The sequence below is a fragment of the Bombus vancouverensis genome, unplaced genomic scaffold, assembly GCF_051014615.1.
Source record: "Bombus vancouverensis nearcticus unplaced genomic scaffold, iyBomVanc1_principal scaffold0086, whole genome shotgun sequence".
NCBI lineage: Eukaryota > Metazoa > Arthropoda > Insecta > Hymenoptera > Apidae > Bombus > Bombus vancouverensis.
Window position 1 is genome coordinate 36224 of NW_027468977.1, and position 15911 is coordinate 52134.

Genomic DNA, 15911 nt, shown 5'->3' on the forward strand with positions numbered 1-15911 from the left:
TTTCTGATATTATATTTCAATGGATCTTCGTGGAAATTGGAATAATGTCTGATTCTATTATTTATCTTAGAAAACTTGAAAAACTAATTAATTATTCGTATCGCATTAGTAATATTCGTTTGTTTGTAAAATGTACTTGTCAAGATAGTATTATATAAAAATGCTGAATCTCGACAGGTTAATTTCTCATGTGAGTTTTCACGAAGCTTGAAAAAATAAAATTTGTAATTAGTGTTATTTGCAACAGACATTTATTTTCCCTGAAACCTATGTAGGTCACAAATATTCCTAGTAGCAATGCGTGTGAACTACATTCGCTTCTCTATGTACGTACATATGTACTCTCAAAATTTCATTAAAATCGTTCTTACGTTATTTTAAAATCTATTCTAAAATCGATTCTATGGTGACAACCAACGGTGTAACTTTATAATTCGACGAAATTTTCCAATGCATTTCAAACAGACAAATTTTTACAATCCCAATATAGAGAAGGTATAAAAATAAAATAGTTATTTTTCTTGCTCGGTTCTAGATGAGAACAATAAAAGTTGCGTGGACAGTGATTAAATTGCTTTAAGGAAAAACCTCCTATTTTTTGTTTTATATATTGACTTTTTGTTGCAATATTTTCCAAGAGCTTCGACTGGCATCGAGTCGTATAAAATCGTAGAAAAAGGCGCTAGTATTCTTTATAGTTGCATAGCTTCCATCATCGCCTGGGTAATAGGCCTCGCTTCGTCTTTGACGCGACAATCTCGTTACCAAGACTTCGATCTTCGAGTTGCTTAATGCGATATCGACATCAGAACAATGCCTCGACGAGCAATTCATCAAAAAAGTTTTTTAAATTTTATTCGTGTAATCTCGAAAGTGACTCGATATTGACCGAGAATAATACGATGTTTCATTTATTTGTCGAAGCTTGGGTGAAAATTTTCCGCCGACAGATTTTTGATTGCAACCAACGACATTTGAAATTACTGACACGAGAAATAGAAATTTATTGTCATAACTAGCAACGTTGTAAATTGTTCGTATTTGCTTTGATACGAAGATGAATTGGAAATTATTAAAATTTAACAATTTAATAGCATTTACAATTATTCGTATTATCTCATTTAATTATATCATAATTGACAATACAGAAGTGTCACTGTTTCTGTATACCTAAATATATTATGTAGTATCGTTTGTTTTTTTACAATAACTGTGCAATTCCATCGTATTGATGCCTTTTCTACTGTAATTCTACTCCTAACTAATTACATTGAATCAACGTCAGTCATTCGCATAATAACAATTCTATTCCCTGATATTCCCAACCCGAAAGCAAATATCCTCTTCCAAATTGTTGCGTATGTATAACCATCCGATTTCTATAGTAATATATTAGCCGTACTGTATTATGTGGATTCTTCGTTGTACGAACGTAAGTAGTCAAGTGAAATTTGTGATGTTCCTTGATCTATGTACGTTACGATCAGTTTGCAACAGGCAACGGCAGTTTTCCCGAGTCGTTGCACGTTCAGCAAGAAATTAATCAGCAGTGAAGGAAAATATAAAGTTCCCCTGTATTTCTAACTTTGTACTCTGTAATGTTACGGTTTCTAATCTTTCATCCATAGTTCACACTTTAAGAAAAATTAATCAATTACATTAATTACGTTGCTTAAAATCATCGAATTTATCTAGTCGGTTAAGCGTGTAAAATCGACGAACGGAAGATTATTCAATGAGAAAACTCGACATTACCAAAATGAACGTTTGCCCATGTTGAAGTAGCATTTAAAGGATGAACGCGATACTCAGCGTCGAGTCGAAAACGTTTCGAGTTCGAGTTTCTATTCGCCTCCATATGAACCCATTGAATAATCGATACGAGTTGCTCGTTACACGGTAATTCCTTGCTTGCAAATTTGTAAGCCACCCCCATAGGCCCTGTTAATCGGCCAGACTAGCGCAGAGACGCGTTTCATTTGCTATAATTCGATCTTCGGACGGTTTAGTTATCGTCGCATTTTGACGCTGCTTACCAGCAGATTAATCTCTAGCAAACAATTGATAGGCGTCACAAACAGACCAGTTGCTTCGTAGTTAGCGAGTCTCTGGACGTTCAGAATATGAGGATCCAGCTGATCCACCATTACAATTAATCGGATTAATTCTCACTCCCTCTCGCCAAGGGATATATGTAATTGATTTTCTGAATCAGGGATGGCTATTCCGATAATATACAGTAAATATAAAATATAGCGAAAATACATAGTAAATCGAATTTTTCCTTTTCATTTCTTAACTTTATCTGTTCTCAAGATACATAGCTTTTGCAGTTTTCCGTAATGGGACAGAAAGCGGAACGTCTTTAGGCTACCATCTTTTTCTTTTTACAATTTAAATTCGTTTCTTCAATGTCCGTTAGAACATTTTCCAGCCAATATTTTCTAAAATTTCACACGTATCCTTCCTTCGCTATAAGACGCGAGATACACGTGTACTTCAGCATCGACGTGTCTTCAACTCATCGACGCCTCTTTCTCGGCGTTTCCCATAGTCCGTTTTCCATTCTGTCCGCGTTTCAACCCCCGACCACATTTTCTGTGCAACGTGTACACACATCCAAATATGGGTTGACTGCGACACGGGAAAACTCAGCGTTAGAAACGAACGAAGAAACGCCTAACCATCGTGAAAGCGATGTGAACGCGGAAATCGGACGAGGCGAAGTTAATTTCGACTATCAGCCAGCTTTGGGCAATGAATCTCGACGATTTCCGCGAGCATATTGGACTTATCTGCTCCAGCACGCCTTACAATCACGATAACACCTTCTGTTGCACGCACGTGAACACGCAACCCCCTCGTTACCCTCGAAACGAGCGGTCAGAGATCCGTGAACAAGATTGAAATTCGTTACGGTTACGGAAGCCGTTTACGAGCCTATGGATTACGAGGGTCGTTTCGAAGAATGCAGTGAGCGATCCCATGGAGCGTAATTCTTAGCCCATTAACGGGCAACGTTGCGTTAGCGAATTTCATCTGTCGCCTTTTCCCCAATGAATTTGCGTTATCGAATTCTATTTGTTAACATTATCACCACGACAAGCAATTCCAAGGATGAACTTCGCGTTTACCTCGTCTCTACTTTTTCTATCTGGATTCTACAATTTCATGAGTTTCAAAGGATGTGGATAAAACGGCATTATGAGAAACTGTTGGTTGATTCTTCATGGGTTAACGTAGTTTTGAAGAAATTCTTCCAGGAACCGGGAAGAATATTAAACATTGAAATCGGATACAGTACCAATTCTGAGAACTTTGAAAATGACACGGTACCACAATGTCGCTATAGAGACCAATATAATGTTACTCTAGAGGCTTTCACTGCTCGAATTGTCACAATTATTTTTTATACTTCCGATCCTTGATCATGCCAAAGCGTTATTTTTAAAAAATAAAATATATAATAGAAGTGTGTATAGAACTGTTGAAAGAGTCCGTGTAACAGACTTTCGTCTATGATCTATACAACTAAAATTCTTAATATTAAATTCAATTCGTAGAATATTCAAATCTATCTATAGTTTGATCGAATCTTCGATTATAAATCGACGTAAAATTTTTGGATACTACAAGCGTAGCCATCGTTCAGTATCTCGTAAACGTCTGATGAAGAAGTACATGTTACAAGGCTTATACGTCAAATCTATAGAACACCTGAATATAACTGACTTCCCAATATTTCAATATTCCGGGTCCCATAGCTATATCGGATGTCGATTAATACGAAACATGAGAAGTCAATCAATCGATATGTTCAATGGCACGTAATCTTGTAATTAAATTGTAGAAACAGAAGCAATAAAATGTTGCGTGGCCTGTCGCAATAACGTAACGAATCGATATAATGGTTGCCACAGATTAATTAATTAATATCAATCCCGCGATCCTCCATCGCAGCTGTCTTTATTTCCGCGTAGTTTGTATCGAATTCGTCGCGTTTCATCGTGAGAAATCTTCAGCCGTTCCAAAAGTTTCGTAAAGATTAATCCTTCATAATTGAAGAGCGGAAGTAGATAAAGTTGCCAGTATCGAAACTAAAGTTTTCTGGGAAACGACTGTTTATGAGAAATTGTTTGTTTATGGGAATGTTATTTATTAGAAAAATATAACGATACTTATTTATTACGCATATTATAATACTTTATATAATTTTACGATATCTCTATTCTATCGTTTCAAAGATCTGTTAATTAACGATAAAAAAATATCTTCTTTATATCTTAAGAGAAGATATGTAAGTCCATTATGTAGTTTGTTTAAGAAGGTCAGTAGAGATTTTCTTATCTGATGGGATAATTGAGGCAGATTTATCTACGCATATGTTCAAGCACGATGGAGGGAGTTTGCTGGCACATGGTGCACACAGTCTAATTTAGGGAACTAATCGTATAACATACATCATACACAACCTATATCACGTATGAGATCCACAACCTATATCGCGGCGAGAAGAAAAACATTGCCCCGAGGACGAGCGCCGGGTCGATGCCTGCGTGGTGGAAGCCCCGACCAAACTGATGATCACTCCGACCAAATGATTTCTTATGTCACCGCAATTAAAAAGGGTCAAATGCTACAGAAGACTTGGCACGCGACTACTCCTGAGGATTTCCGTACTAAACGCTTTGATGGTTTACAAAATTGTAGCAAGGAAGAACATAAATATTAGAATATTTAGGCAAGTATGAGCTGCACAATTATTAGGGTTGTCCGAAAGTATAAGAAACCCCATTTTCGACGGGGTCAGCATAGTATCGCCGTCCCGAAAATGACTTCCGGAAGAAACATTAAACGCGCACGCACTTATGTTATGCAAATAAAGGACATCGAATGGATCGAACAAAGGCACAAAAGAATTCGAAGAAAACAACAACTTATTATCCAAATTGTTCATCGAGAGTAATCAATGCTGTATACTTCCTAGAATTAGGATGAATAGGGATTTGGAGAAACCCACCGGCCATGTCCAGAATAATAAAATATCTCGCTTTTTCAATCTCGCGACTTGATCCGCAATGAGGGGTAAAGGATACCGATCCGCGACCGTACATTTATTTAGTTCTCGAAAATCTACCTATCATCTATCTGAACCATTGTTCGTCTTCACGAGTAACACAGGGCTCGCGAACGGTGAATTACTAGGCTTTATGATTTTTGGCTGTAATTAAGTCGCTTGTTCTATCACGTACTATTCTGCGCTCGCGAAGTCTATTAGGACTCCTTGTACGGCGATGTTAGGATCAATTGATTGTACTTCTAACTGGCCTGTATTTTTTTGTACGAGTACGTAGGGAACCCGTAACGGATGAATCTCTGAATTTTCGAAAAGAAAGATTAATCGACTTTTATCGCTACCACGTACCTCATTGTCAACTTCATTAACATCGATCTCGTTTTTAGCGGTTTTATTACAGGCATTAATTATTTTTGTTTTACACATAGCGAGGCTATTTTGTGTAATATTACGTCAAAATCTTGGCTTAAAATTTAACGAGTAATCGCGATATCGTATTGTTAAATAACTACCAGCGAGAACATGAAAAGTTTATCTCTAACCACCGACACCTGCAACGGACAAGATTTGAGCGATACGTTTAGTACCGATATTTCTTATTCCTCGCATTACTACTATATCAATCGTTCTTTTGCCAGAAATTCTCAAGACTACGGATTCTTTAATTAGCGAACACTCGGCTCCGAAATCGGGGTAAAATGGAAACGACTCACCCGGATGGCTTGATCTACCAGTTAGCGCCTCCACTACGTAGAAGTCAATTCGACACTCGGTATTGAAATTATATTCAGGGCACTGCTTTGTAAAGGATCTTCCTCCATAATCAGATTGGTAGCTGCGCACCAGGCAGCGGAGTCGAAAAATTGTTAGGTTCCACACTCGATTTTTGCACTAGCGACGGAATTAACTCGCGCACGATGGTCGTAAGCTCTTGCACTGTTATAACCGGCACTGATCCCACTTCTGATGTCGGGTTTACATTAAAATTAGGGTTAGGGGCGTGAAACGAATCTTCGTTTGGGTTACACGTTGTCGTTATGCAATAGAGAAGACATTGACTAGTGCAAATACGATTATTATAGAACCGGACAAGTAACCGCGGTTGTTAGGTACTCGAGAAACTAATGACAATGATCCTAGGTTCAATAACGAATCCGCGGTCGACGGGATGATAGATGAACGTACTCACAAAATCTAAGTCGGACGCGTAATATTCACTGATCGTAAAGAGTTACTCCTTTCATCAATGAGATCGCGAGCGAGAATGTCTTTCCCGTCCCGATGATGCCACAGAGGAAAACTATAATGGGGTGTGTCTAAGGACACGAGATTATCGGATTCGTCGAGAAAAGCCTTCGTTCAGAAAGTAAGGGAAATTGGCCTTGCTGCTAATTGGTCAATCTCCATATCGGTGGTTAGAAAAAGGTGCTAGCCGCCCTCGAGGGAAAGTTGCTAGTGGGAGACGCCGCTCGTTGAAAAATATGTCTCCCCTATCTTCCCGTAGTTGGGACAAAGACCGTTTGTCTGTTTGAAGGACTTTAGTTGACTAAATCTTAAGATTTATAACGGGCCCTCGAGCTAGCCGAACATGTACTGCGGAGACGCATCGACATCTGGCAATCATCTTACTCGAAGAATAGGGTCTGCGTGTGGGGAGCCACGGGACAGAAACCGTTGTAATGTTTACTGTCGCGTGTCGCCACGAATATTTCTTTTAAGGAGAGCTATAGAATTACTCCATACCTTTGTTAGACAAAGCGTTCATCCCGTGACCGCGGCTACGTTCGGCGACTGACTGTCGCCTCGAGCCCAAGCTCATTATCACAACTCTCGAACAATTACAATCGGATTGGATAACTACAATTGTTGAATTACAGCTATAGTAGACTTTAGGTTACAATGTTGCGGGATTATCCAAAATTCCAAAGGCTCCGGTGTTCTTTCATCTCCGACATATATATTATATATACTATTATATCTATATAATATATGTATTTATATCTATAAATATATGTATAAATATATCTGTTTAAAAAAATAAAGTTGACCTTCATATATCGCCAATAATATCGCGTGTGTAAAAAGAAACTAATTACATTTAATTCTTTTTTTACATTTATTTATTTTTTATTATTATTTTTTTCACAACTAATTACATTTAATTATTACATTTACATACATTTAACTATTATTACATACATTTACATACATTTAATTATTATTTTTTTCATAATTATATCTCGTTTGAAATATTTTTCGACATAATTAATTGTTTCAAAAACACATATTCCAGCCTTCTAAATGATTTATTTTGCGTATTATACGAATTATTCCATCTATAAGTAAATTGTTCTCTCTACACACAAACACGCACACAGTCTGTTAATTACACGAGTTAATTGTAACATTTTTCTCGATAAGTTGACAGAGCAAGGAAAATGAGCGACGAACCTACCTACAAACTAATCTACTTCAATGCCCGTGGTAGTGCCGAACATATACGGTACATATTTGCATATGTTGGCATCGAGTATATCGACGAGAGGATCCCCCTACAACTCTGGCCTGAATACAAGGATTGTAAGCGTGAAGAATCGATTTTTACTTTCATCGTTCAACTCTCAGATATCTACCATTTACTCAAACTTTTCTGTATATAAAACTTTCGTTTCACGTGCAGGCTAAACTTACTTAAAGTAAAATTTCATACGGAATAAAGTCGAACTTTTCATTAAGTTTTGCTTCCGTAATATCGTGTTTATCGAATACCAACTTAATTCACTTACGATTCTCGAATTTTTGTGTTGCAATCTTTATTGTTTTCAATGAATCGAAGCATTTCGAATATTTTGAGAAAACCGTAAATAGGTGACTTAAAATAGGAATACAAAAATACTTCTACGTTTCTCGTTAATTTAAAAACTTTTTAGGACTTGTCGGAAAAAAAGGATAAAAAATTGAAATCAGTTCGGAAATGAACAAGAACATAGCTAAAAAGTCGAAAGAACAAAGCAGACATAAAATTCGATCTTCCGTTGCGACATTTCTATCGTAAATAGTATAATAAAAGTTTTACGCAGCATAGTCTTCGATATAATCTTATATGTCGCTTGCAGATAGAGAAACCAAAAGTCAACGTAAGTCTGTAAATCAATCCTGTCGGTGTAAAACACAAAATTACGTTCGCAAGAGACATTCGATTTATATTCCTTGCATTTCAATTTTCATTACAAGAACCGTGTACATTTTCTAATATTTTTTCCGTGTCTGGTATTATCTTTTATCCTTGATTTTAAAAACTTTAGGTTCTTCCCAACAGCGATAACCTGCGATACCCTGCGAAAACACGCGATACCCTGTCCATCGTAATCGTAAGAAAAGAAAAAAAGGAGAAAGAAGACATTTCTGTATTTCTTTACTAGGCCATGTTGATTAAAACCGAAATGATTTCGATTCATCTATTCACAAGAACGCAACGGCCTCGGAAGCTGTGTTGTGATTTCCTATCGATCATTTCCCTTTACACAGTGTTCATATGAGCCATGTTTGTTCTTAGCAATGCCTTATAAAAAGCTGCCTGTGCTGGAGGTAGACGGGAAACCGGTAGCGCAGGCTGACGCTGTGGCGCGATACTTGGCGAGGAAGTACGATCTAATGGGAAGAAACGAAAGCGATGCGTTGATATGCGACGTGCTCGTCGATACTCTTGAAGATTTGGAGCAAGGTGAGTAACTGATGAGATGACTTTGCATTTGTCTCACCACAGAGACAGACGTTCAAGAATTCATTGTGAAAAGACGAGTACAAACAAGATACGTATGTCTTTCCGTTAAGCGAATGTTACAGTTTGTTTGCAAAAGTCAGTTTTTAGATTATAGAATCGTAGATAGAATTTAGAGGATAGAAAATTTTAGTAGTCACTTTTAGTTTAGTAAAGTCTTATCGACAATAAGCAGACTACGTTATGATACAACGATTCCAACTGAAGATTTCTATCGACATCACGAATTCGATGGCTTCCAAATTTTCTTCTCTGCAATCTCAGACGCTCAACTCGAAAGAATCTTTTAGATCCCCCGACAAACACTCGACTCAGGTTATCTATTATCGTAATCTTCCTTCGGGATTTTTTTTAACTGCGTTGCGTTAACGAATAACGGGATAACATCACGTTTCTCTCAACGCCTTTCAACGTTCTACAACTTTTATTCTTTGCAAATCCCTGTCTCTATATGATAAACGCTGGTTATCCGCGGAAGGAGCGAGGGCAACGAAGTGTATCCTGGTACGCGATAACGTTACTAATTTCCAATTACGATATGTGTGATTACGTAACATCTGCTGTCTGCATAATGCGTTAACGATCCGCGCGTTGATCGCATAAATATAAATCGAAGGGAATGGAATCGCTCGAAACTCATGCAACTATCCGCAGGTGTTTAAAATCGTGTTTTTACACCGCCAACGTAACGTCACGCCACGTCGAAAAATTATTACTAGACAGAGAAGGTGAACAAAAAACGAGGTAAATAGGCTACCGATTGAATAATATCATAACGATCGTATCTCTGGTTTTTGCTCGTCTTTTATATTTGTTTCAAATGTATAAAATATAATCGTATCGATATCGTCCACGATTAAAGCCATCCATCCGCCATCGACGAGGAACGAACGATTATATTTTATCATTTATGCGAATCCTTCTCTTCTTTCTCTATTTACGCCCCTCGCCTTGCTTCGTACCGCCGATGATTCACAATTCGATGCACCTGAACAGCTGGAACGTCGCAGATTTTTCCGTACGATAACAAACGTGTTTTTGATGGCCTGCTTTAAACCGTGACGATCGCCATGACGTGCATCAATTGTCGAATGATGTAGTGCGACGATACTCCTACGCAACTTTTTTTTACGCTGTTTTTTCCTCTATTTTTTCTTCCTGTGTGTTATCACATGATCATGAGATACCTGTATAGAAGATGCAAAGAGTCTGTGAAGAATTTACAGATATTTAAGGTTATCATAATGTTTAAGCAAAAGCTAAGACGCAAAATATTGCTCAAGATGTAATTATGTAATATTTACTCAATTTCTAGAAGACTGTTTATATCTTGTTGTTATTCTTGATATGGAGATAAATATAGTATACTTTATTAAGACCTAGATAGAAGACTTTTTTTTCGTTTCTCTTCTCTTACTTAATCACTAAGAGTTATATAACGTTTATTCGATAATTCTGCTTCTCCTGACCTTTCCACAAATGGTTGTTTATATCTCGACATTCTTGGTACTTTTAATCAAATTTTAATAACAGTACTTTACTCGTCAGAAGTAAATAAAAAAGCTCTAAGTAGAAGCAAGGATTTATTTACCTTTCCTTTCTCGAATCTCAGTTAGCAATGTTGTTCCTCTTGAAAGATTTTCCAAGTTTCCAAGACAATTTCCACGCTGGTAACATTGTATATATTTCAAGTATCGTGAACCACAGGAACTTGTTGAGGCAATATTGAAGAAAGCAAAGAGAATGAAGAAATTGTAGGAACTATGAGAGGCTACTCCTTCTTTCACAACTTATTTTCTCTTCGTTTGGGGGGAAAAACACAAATGAACGTAACGGTTGGTTTCATATACGTTTCAGCTATCTGCTACTGTCGCATGGAGGAGGATCCTGAAAGGAAGGAAGCGAGGATGAATCAACTTTTGAACGAAACAATACCATTGTACCTGACTAAATTCGACCAGATTATTGGCGAATATGAAGGATATATCATTCCTTCTACCGTAAGATTTTTTATCCAAATTTAATGTTAAAATTTTTAGTCTTTGTGCAAACTGGGCCATGTTGTCCATAAAAAATTATTGAAACTTTGTTGCGACAAGACAGCTTTAATTGTTGAGAGCAGAGTGTATCTTTAAAATTCACTTCTGTTAGTTTATGTACAAATGAATTTGCCAAGATTCTCAGCTTTTAGATAATTATTCATGTATCTTCCTCATCAAGTTTGATAGAAATTATTACTATCGTAATCAAAGCAAAGATTAAGATATGTAAAATCATTTCTCTGGATATGACACTCTTGTTTAATGATTGATAAATGATACCATTCGAAATATCATATTTATATAATATATAATGATACTTATAAGTGTAATCACTTAAGTACAGATATCTGAATTTTTCTCACTGTCACTGACATAGATACGTATTATGGTTCCTTAGATTACTTGACCAGTTTATTTCTTTCATCACTGTGTTATTATATAATAATAATAAATAGTCACATTAAATTAATTTAGTATGATTATGTTGTTTAATAATACGTGTTTCATTGCAAAATATTTAGCGATTGAAGGGCTCACAGGAAACATGAAAGTGAAAGAATACTAGAATCTAGAGTTTACGATTTCAATTTCTTTAACGAGATATTTATCATATTACACAATTCCTGTAAATGTATTTGTAATTATATCGCCGAAGAATTGTACTTAATTAAGCTATGAAGTTGTGGAATCGTGAGAAGGCTTATTTTTATAGAACTGTCTAATTTCCATTCGACATTGATTCAGGATACACATTACTCTTTTTTACATAATACCAGTTTTGTCATTTTTAATTAACAAATACCTCCAAAGGTTGAAGTTTCTAGAATTATCCATTAAATTCTGACAATAAAATAAAAATCCAAATTCTTCCTAAAAAGCTAGTGATCTTTAGTTAAGAGTTCGATTTTTCACATTTTTCAAGGTAAATTAAAAAAATTGTTTAATAGAGGAGGTACAAAATAAATGTATACAAACCTTTTTTCAGACGACATGGGCGGACTTAGTATTTGCGGAGACCCTGGAAAATTTCGAGTATATGTTTGGGCCACCAGTTTTGGATAAATATCCAGCTCTTCAGGCACTGAAGAAAAGGATTCATACAATACCGGCCATTTCTGATTGGCTGGTTAGGCGCCCATTCACAATCAGCTAAAAAGCTAAAAACGCGTGGAAAAAAGATGACCAGTACACCAGTATATATATATGTACGCTGGCATCGCTATGTTGGTAAATGTTCGATGTTATACGTGTCGTAAAATGTAACAGTTCTATTTAAAAAAAAATTTCGTGTCTATGAGTACGTTAAAAGTTTAACTATAAAAAGTCTCATCTGAGCTGTGCTCCTTTATGTGAAGGTATTATTGTGTGTAATATTGTGAATGACGACTTTTCCTCTCCGATATTCGTGAATTGAATCACGGTCAACTCAGCTTGAACTAAAATCCTAACTAAAATCGTCACCAACAAATCCGATGGTCCCGTGCGCTAGACACACCCATCCTTAGCTTTCCTCCGAGACAGCATCGTCTCCCAAGACAGTTCTGATTTTACATCCTTCGAACGGTCAATATCCTTCCACCGGGTAGGGCACACCCACAGATCAGTCACTTATTCATCTCGTACATACGCACCAGCGTAACTGCCTTCGTTATAAGTTGTTGGAATAAACGGTGAAATATAACTTACTATACTGTGTCATATTCATTTAACCACCTCTTATCTTAACCGAAACAGGGGAACGACTACTTCGCGGCGCCGATTCACCGAATCGTAGCGAGAATTTACGCCTCTCGCTACTGCGACTGCGTCTCTCCGCGAACGGTCGTAACACATTGATCGACAGAAGTACTAAACTCTAATAACATAAATTTATATATTTTCTATTTCCCAGCCACCAGTTTTATAGATTTTTCTATCTTCTGTACTACTTTTATCCCTTTTATTTTTTCTTACATGAGATTATTGTAAATTTAATATCATTTGTTCGCAATATTTGTTATTTATCTTTCCTTGAATTTGAAATTTCGCGCTTCAATGTTGTGTGTTGCTCGACGTTTTATCGAACGATGTTTATCGAACTAGTTTATGAATACATACATAATCATTAAAGAATCTATAAACCTTACTAGTTTGTTTTTACTAAGTTTTGTTACAGAAAACATGTTCTCATAAGTTTTCAACTTTAATTTATGGAAATTTATTAACCTTAAACTATAAAATTTTAAACTATAAAATCATTCAATGAGTCTTTCCGGATGTTTTTATGTAGTCATAATTTCACATATCAGCACAGCTCCACCAATACGATAAGAGTTACGTGGAAGCAACAGGGGGGAAGAAGAACATATAGATATCTAAAGGTTATTTTTGTCTCATTCAAGTTTCTGTTAACCGGCTTGGAAATTTCCTGTGCTTGTTTCGACTTTGAAGTCTTAAAAAAAAAATTGTAAGTAAATAGTATATATATAGTATATATATCCCGAGTCAAAGTTTCTCTTTATAAATAATAAACCGTTTAAAAACTATATTTTGTATGTTTTTTCCTTATTCATAATTAAATAATAAATATGAAATACTTCTACAGAAAGCCGACATCCTTCAATTAACCGAACAGCAGATGATTTAAAAATTAGTAGTTGAAAGAAATAAATGTTATTACATGTTCATAATTGATCGATAAATTTAAGTATGCAATTAGAAAATGTTTCTTATGTTTGGAAGAATATATAATCACTGCTGAATGTTTTGTAGTTACGAAAGTTGTATACAAACATACATTGTACATACGACTAGTAATGGTACTAAATTACTGTTAGAGGGTCTTGGGTGTATAGAACCATATGGTTAAATTAATACTAGAGATAACGAATCGCGCGAATGTAATTAATATTTTGAAATGCGTTGTTTGCATTAATTGATAGTTTTCTTATAAACTTTTTTATAAACAATTTCATTGCTATAGAAAAAAGATAAATGCCGGTAATATGTCTATCCTACTTAAATAGAAAGTGCAATATTTTGTTATAATATTTGGCGCAAGTTTATACATTATTACATCCAAAAATAATATTCTTTTTATATCTAAGCTATATTAAAATATAAAGATACAAATAGCTATGCGAGTAGTTAGTAGTTGATGCTTTTTACTTAAATTGTCTTATACTTCATAATTTGTAATAATATAATTCTTGTCATCAATGATTCTTTGTTTTTACTTTGTATATATTATACTTCCAGGAAGATGCCGCTCTATAAATTGACTTACTTCCCAGTTACGGCATTGGCAGAACCAATCCGTTCTTCTTCAGCTATGCTAGTATTCCATTTGAAGATGAACGTATCAAAAAGGACGTCTGGCCAGAAATAAAGCCCTGTAAGCTTAAAATTTAAAGAAGTTCTGTTTCTTAAATCTCATCTTTCCTAATTTAACTAAAGTAGCTAAATAAAGTAGAACACAATTATGCAGAGTATAACAGAGATTATTGTTTACTCTCCATTGCTCTATAAGATATGTGGGAGAACAATAGGTATTGTTAAGGAGACAATGCCCTTTGTTTGCTGATAAATTATCAATAAATTAAATTATATCTTTCCGAAACAGATAACAGGAAGCTAGATATTTAAGAAGCATCATAATCTGTTTGTTCGATAGAATCTTTGATTCTATTAGTTGTATGTTTTTAGTGACTCCTTATGGCCTGCTTCCTATGCTCGTAGCCGATAGAAGGAAGGTTGCTCAGTCTACAGCTATTTGCCGTTACTTAGCCAAACAATATGACTTAGCTGGAAAGACTGACTGGGCAAATCTTCATATTGATGCCACTGTTGATACTATTCATGATATTCATCATAGTGAGTATCCAGTGCTGTTTTGCATAAATCTTATGAGAATCTTGATAACAGATAGTACATATCTGTTCAGGTATTTATTAGTTGAAATCCGATTTAATATTTGATTTAATCGAACGATACACGTATGTCAACAATACAAGACAAAGGATTAAAAAGGATTGTAATTCTATCTTCAGTATCATTTAAATTTCGCACAACACTGTATTCAAGTTAGTATAACATTAGCGAATAGTATTTAACTGAAAACAAATTTTCAGAAATTGCCGCCTTCCACTATGAGGAGGACGAGAAGGTCAAAGCTGCAAAACGCAAGGCTGCTGAAGAGACGCTGCCGATCATTTTAGAACGTTTGGACCAGCAAGTGAAGGAAAATGACGGCTACTTCTACGATGGTACTCTCTCTTGGGCTGATTTAACATTCGTTGCTCTGCTCGATTATTTGAACTTTATGTACAAGTCTGATCTGATCGAGAATTACGAGAATCTGAAGCTGCTGGAGAAAAAGGTCCTCCTTCTGCCCAAGATCAAAAACTGGATTGAGAGACGCCCAGTTAGCGAATTCTAAACTTCACGATTGCTTATGGTTTTATAAGCGTTTAAAGATTGCGGTCTTAGTGTGTTGAGAGAATGAAGAACGAATCGTGTTGATGGAAGTTTGTATGGAATATACTGATTGCTTTTAACATTCATTAGTTCCAGTTATTACCGATATTTTTGTCATTTAGTTAGGGTTTTCCCTTTAGATTACGTTGTGATAGAGAACTATTATTTGTGTATTCCTACAGAAACATACGAACTATATAAACTGTTGACACGATGTTGTGCTTTTGTATTATAGAGATAATAATAAAACCATCAAACAATCATTAATTATGTTTTTTATTATATTCATTAAGAATTGAAGATTACCTCCTTGGTGATCTTGATAATATCGTATTTTACAAATGTTGAACAAAAAAAAATGTATGATTATTTTATTCAATACGTTATGAGGGTTGCTTTAAAAAAAAATACGAGTTACATATTTCTTTGAAAAAAGCATGATTTTTATCCATACAATAATGTTCTTCTCTTATCGCTTTAAAGTTGAGTACTTCGTTGATTACATGAGAGAACTCGCCTACAGCAAACAAGATACGACCGTGTGTAAAGTAATTAA

The 15911-nt window shown here is 35.6% G+C and overlaps 1 protein-coding gene, 1 long non-coding RNA gene and 1 pseudogene across 4 annotated transcripts; 2 read left to right on the forward strand and 1 right to left on the reverse strand.

The window, feature by feature from the left end:
* Positions 1 to 7174: 7174 nt before the first annotated feature.
* LOC117162441 (uncharacterized) lies at positions 7175 to 12016 on the reverse strand. Of its 3 annotated transcripts, none has more exons than XR_013061770.1 (4): positions 11876 to 12016; positions 10450 to 10745; positions 10163 to 10367; positions 7175 to 10045 (listed from the first exon to the last, which is right to left on the reverse strand). It is a non-coding gene; the product is annotated as an uncharacterized LOC117162441 (long non-coding RNA). The 3 variants fall into 3 exon arrangements; XR_013061769.1 differs by having other exon boundaries at positions 7175 to 10067; XR_004465223.2 differs by lacking the exon at positions 10163 to 10367.
* On the forward strand, positions 10622 to 12585 carry LOC117162181 (glutathione S-transferase-like). Its single transcript, XM_076627662.1, has 2 exons — positions 10622 to 10858; positions 11886 to 12585. Exons 1-2 carry the CDS (start codon positions 10622 to 10624, stop codon positions 12051 to 12053), a joined length of 405 nt encoding a protein of 134 aa, XP_076483777.1. The 3' UTR covers positions 12054 to 12585.
* A 1446-nt stretch (positions 12586 to 14031) lies between these two features.
* On the forward strand, positions 14032 to 15622 carry LOC117163868 (glutathione S-transferase-like; annotated as a pseudogene).
* The last annotated feature ends 289 nt before the right edge of the window (positions 15623 to 15911 follow it).